Source organism: Enhydra lutris, unplaced genomic scaffold (assembly GCF_002288905.1).
Source record: "Enhydra lutris kenyoni isolate GAN:26980312 unplaced genomic scaffold, ASM228890v2 scaffoldscaffold59, whole genome shotgun sequence".
NCBI lineage: Eukaryota > Metazoa > Chordata > Mammalia > Carnivora > Mustelidae > Enhydra > Enhydra lutris.
In genome coordinates, this window is record NW_019154143.1 from 9203375 (window position 1) to 9208312 (window position 4938).

General features: G+C 40.6%; 1 protein-coding gene across 2 annotated transcripts in view; it reads right to left on the minus strand.

Moving 5' to 3' along the window:
* Positions 1–792: 792 nt before the first annotated feature.
* The window catches only part of LOC111158504 (potassium voltage-gated channel modifier subfamily G member 3), a 41687-nt gene continuing 37541 nt past the window's right edge, over positions 793–4938 (minus strand). For both annotated transcript variants that reach the window (XM_022520566.1, XM_022520565.1), the window contains exon 2: positions 793–2985. In XM_022520566.1, the coding sequence (XP_022376274.1) occupies positions 2340–2985 (646 nt within the window). In that variant the 3' untranslated portion in view covers positions 793–2339. The remainder of the gene's footprint in view (positions 2986–4938) is intronic.

Below are 4938 nucleotides of genomic sequence, written 5' to 3' on the forward strand. Positions count from 1 at the left end.
ATGTTTTCACACGTGTGGCTCCACATGTATACATTCAGCTGTGTGCTTCTCCTTGCCTCTTCACACAGAAATTTCTCCCCCCAAATCAGTCCACTATAGCCTGTGCCCATATCTGTCACAGACATTGTGGGAATATGAAGGTGTGTGCAAGAAAAACGGGTCCCAGCCCTCGAGATAGTTATAATTTACTTGGGAACGTGAGACGTAGTCCCATGAAGTCTTCCCAGTGCCAGCAAAATGGATGGCTACCATATTTTTATTAGTAATATGGGGGTGCTAACATCTGCAGAGTATTTGCATGAATCACAAAGCCTTAATCAAAACAGGTAAGAAAAAATAAATCCATGCCATTTATTTCAAATATATTAAAATACAATAAATATACAATAAATAACAGAATTTATTTTGAGCATATAATGAGCAGCATACCAGTGCAGCATAGTAAAAAAGATGGGGTGAGATTCTTTTAATGGCCAAAATATCACATAGACTCAGAAATTAGGGGAAAGATACGGTTTTGCTATTATTATCCCAGCAATGCCAACGGCAAAGAAGTATGGCTTTGAGGCTTTTCTCAAACCTCAGATGTATGTTGAGAAAAATCTGCCGGGTGGGGCGCCTGGGTGGTTGAGTCAGTTAAGCTTCTGACTCTTGGTTTCAGCTCAGGTCCTGATCTCAGGGTGGTGAGAGGCTTCAGGCTCACCAAGGAGTCCGCTTAAGATTCTCTCTCTCCTCTCCTTCAGCGCCTCCCCTTTTGTCCCCCTCCCAAATAAATAAATAAACCTTAAAAAAAAAAAAAAAGCTGCTGGGCTAGATAGGTAGGTTTCTAGTGATCCGGGTTTGGGCCCTAATTCCTCCACAATCATACCCTCTCTTGCCCTGATTGTCTACCTGTACTAAATGAGGTCTGAACTACATGATGGTCAATATTCTTCTAATGAATATTCCATTCTTTGATATAACCAGGTCCCATCTCCTATATATCCGCCCTCTACATTCCATTAAATTACAATGTACAACATTAAACTATTTGTGAATCTATTATTTTAATTTTTTGTGCTTATATACTGACTTCTTTATGGCAACTGGCTAGCAAAGCAAAATCTTAATCCATATTGCTAAAATTTAGCACTAAATAGTCATCAGTTTTATATTATTTAGTTCTAATAATCTACCCAGATTAATGTGGCATATTGTTCAATATTGGTATAAGTTTTGGTGTAGCTGCAATTCAAAATGGCGAAGCTCAGATCAAACAGTTATGTATTCATTGTTTTTAGCTGGCTTAAAATTGGCTTAGCTACATAGCAACTGAGAGTAAGGAAATATTTAATTTCTCTTTTTATGATAATCCAGTGACAACATCTAAGTATGACTTTGGTATAAAAAGTCTACATAAACATCCTTTCATCTGGTAAGTCTCATTAAACCCACGGCAAAAATTAAGAACAGAAGAAGATAAATATGGGTTGTAGTATCAAACTATTTCTATTACCATTTTTTATGTTAGAAATATTCTTGTTTGGACATCTGAATGTTAGGACAATTATCACCTAGTAATAGCGGTGAATTCAAGTAAAATGAACTCCAATAAAACGCTAAACAATACAAGCTCTCCTCATTCTGAAACACTCTGTTGAATCATTTCAGTGAAGAGATAAAAGAAATCCAAAATGGAAAAAAGAAAACATGCTCAAGGATCCATGAAGCTGTATGATAAGGTGAATAATAGAAACAAAAATAAATCAGGGAATTGAGAAATATGCTGGAAAAGTTTTTCACATACTATCCTTGCTTGTATCTAGCTCCATTATACAGTTTAAAATTTGGCCAAAATTTTTAAGTATTTGTTAAACAGTTCCCGCGTGTGACATATGTTTCCAGGATACTTCTGACATTGATATGAGAGATTATAAAACATTTAGAAATGAAAATGTTGCTCTCCAACAAAAAACACTGTAACTTCCAAGCTTCTTCTGAATTCATAAGATGGAGAAACATTTGGAAAATAGTACCTTTCAGTTTTAAAATGTTCAAATAATATACTTTAAAACAAACACAAAAAGTGTACTCGTTCAAGACAAGGAAGAGACAAGCCTAAATAAAATAAGATCCTAAAATTTATTCTAGGAGTTATTACTTTTCCTTTGAAGTCTCAATTCTATTTACTCCATTCTAAGGAAATTCTTTCCTCCCTTCAGCTGGGAAGGATAATTTCTACCCTACCAGCACGATGACAGTACCACTGTACGGCTCACCCAGCAAGCAACACATGATGAATAAGAAGTAGTATCAACTCTTTCTACCAAACGTGTATGCAAGAATTGATTTGCAATGCGTTAATTGAGGAACTCGGCAGAGAGGCTTCTACTGTATCTAGCGGATCTAAACTTGAGCTCATGGTAACACTGCACGAAGCTATGGTAGATAAAAGTGATCGGTAATGCCAAGAGAACAATCCCACTGACAACACAGACTCCTCCAAGAATTCTCCCAGGCATGGTGATAGGATACATATCTCCATAGCCAACTGTAGTCATAGAGATAATCACCCACCAGCAGGCAGCAGGGATGCTGGCGAAGTCCTTGTTGGATGTTTCCAGGTCCAACCCATGTTCAAGAAGCTGAGAAAGTGCACTAAAGATTGCCATGGCAACACAAATGAAGACGAGTAACATAACCATCTCTCGGTAACATCGTTTGAGAGTCAGACCAAGTGTCTGGAGACCAATGAAGTGACGGGCAAGCTTAATCACCCAAAAAATCCTCATCATTCTAAGCACCCTCAAGGTGACTCCAGCCCTCTGGAGTTGAGAGTTCTCGCCCGTAAACACTGTCATTAACACGGAGATGTAATACGGCGTGATTGCCAGTAAATCAATGATGTTCAGGGGTCTCTTGACAAACTCACACTTGTTTTTGGAGACGATGAACCTCACAATGCACTCCGCCGTGAACCAACCTATGCAGATAGCTTCAATTATCCTGTCAAGAGAACAAAGGAAGCATTGATCATTTTATTTTTAAGCATTTTAATAGCTCTTAGATATCTTCAGATAGTACTACACCGACAAACGACTTCAGTTACTTTTTCCAGAAAACATAAAGAACAGACAGCATTACCAACATCATCAGACCCACCAGGACACAACAGAACAACACATATTACAGTGCAAAGGAAAACTGAACTTGGTCAAGTTTCTATTTATAGACTGCACATAATAACTAAATATGTATATATTTTTTGCCTGTCACTAGTCTTTTAAAAAACTGACCTCTTATTGGGTGTCTTAAAATGACCTTCTATGCAGCTAATCACCATGTGAAATGTTACTGACTCTGTGAGCACAGCGGTTCTCTGCTGTGATGCCAGTTATGAGGTGGGTCAGAATGACTGTTCCGACAGAGGGTGGACATAGCCAAGTTTTCAATGATTTATTTCTTGGTAAATAAGCGTGAACTCAAGATCATTTCCTAACAACATGCTACACTGCTTTCTTTTCCTGTGGGCCCGTGTGGGAAACACGGAAGCCAAGCCAGTTTTCGGGGTTCAGCAGGAGTGTCAGGTCATGACCACCCTCATCACAAGGGTCACCATGGAAGGAAAGGCTGAGGGCTCCTGGGTTGGCGTGAAATAATCACTAGGTTCTTCCCTAAGGACCCAACTGATGGGTTGGTTTTTCCATAGCTATTTTTATGTGACATGTATTTTAAAATATAAGGCCACATTTTACCTAGAGCAGTATTTACCAACCTTTCCACATCACTGCACGCCTTGAGAATAAGAATATTTACAGAGCCCACTGGCAGCAAGGGTAGTATTCTTGACATCAAAGACACCGACCCTGGGGGGCTCTGGCTCCCCTGGCCCTTGCCTGCGCGCCCCAAAGCTGAAGAAATTAAATCTCAGCACACGGTTTTGGAAGCCTTGATATAAATAAAGCCTGAATAAATAAATTGAACTGCGTTCTCCTACTATAGAGTTGGCAGGACTGTAAAGGTTAATTTCATTTATTTACTAAACAGGTAGTACATTCACATGGTTTCAATTTAAAAGGTGGAAAAAGAAGAGTAGAGAAAAGTAATTCTCTCTCTTGCCCATTCCCCAGTTCCTGGGCCACAATCCTTTCAGAGGCTCTAGGATAGAATCCACTCCTTGTCTCTTCTAGCTTCCGGTGGCTGTGGGCATTGTTTGGCTTGTTGTGGTATCACTCCAGTCTCTCTGCCTCCTCCTCTTCTGTCACAGTGTCACACCCCTCTGTGTCCTTCTTATGAGGATACATGTGACAGCATTTAGGGCCCCCTCAACTAAGCCGGGATAACTCCCATCTCAAGATCCTTAATTTAATCATATCTGCAAAACCCCTTCTGCCATATAAATAATACCAGCTGGTTCCAGGGATTAGGACCTGAAATGTTTGGGGTGAAAGGGAGGAATATTTGTCGGCCTACCACACAAAGTTACCACACCAAGTGAGCAGATGAAGTCACAGCTGCCCCCACGATTTCTCTACTGTATTATCTGCTGCTCTGCTCACGAATCCCATTACCCTGTGGTTGCAGCAGCTGCCCTGTCCCCACCAGGCCATCAGTAAAAGCTGCTCCCATGATGGCCTCTTTGAACCTGGAGGCTTAGGAAAGTGAGTGGGTAAAGGCCATATAAATAATACCAGCTGGTTCCAGGGATTAGGACCTGAAATGTTTGGGGTGAAAGGGAGGAATATTTGTCGGCCTACCACACAAAGTTACCACACCAAGTGAGCAGATGAAGTCACAGCTGCCCCCACGATTTCTCTACTGTATTATCTGCTGCTCTGCTCACGAATCCCATTACCCTGTGGTTGCAGCAGCTGCCCTGTCCCCACCAGGCCATCAGTAAAAGCTGCTCCCATGATGGCCTCTTTGAACCTGGAGGCTTAGGAAAGTGAGTGGGTAAAG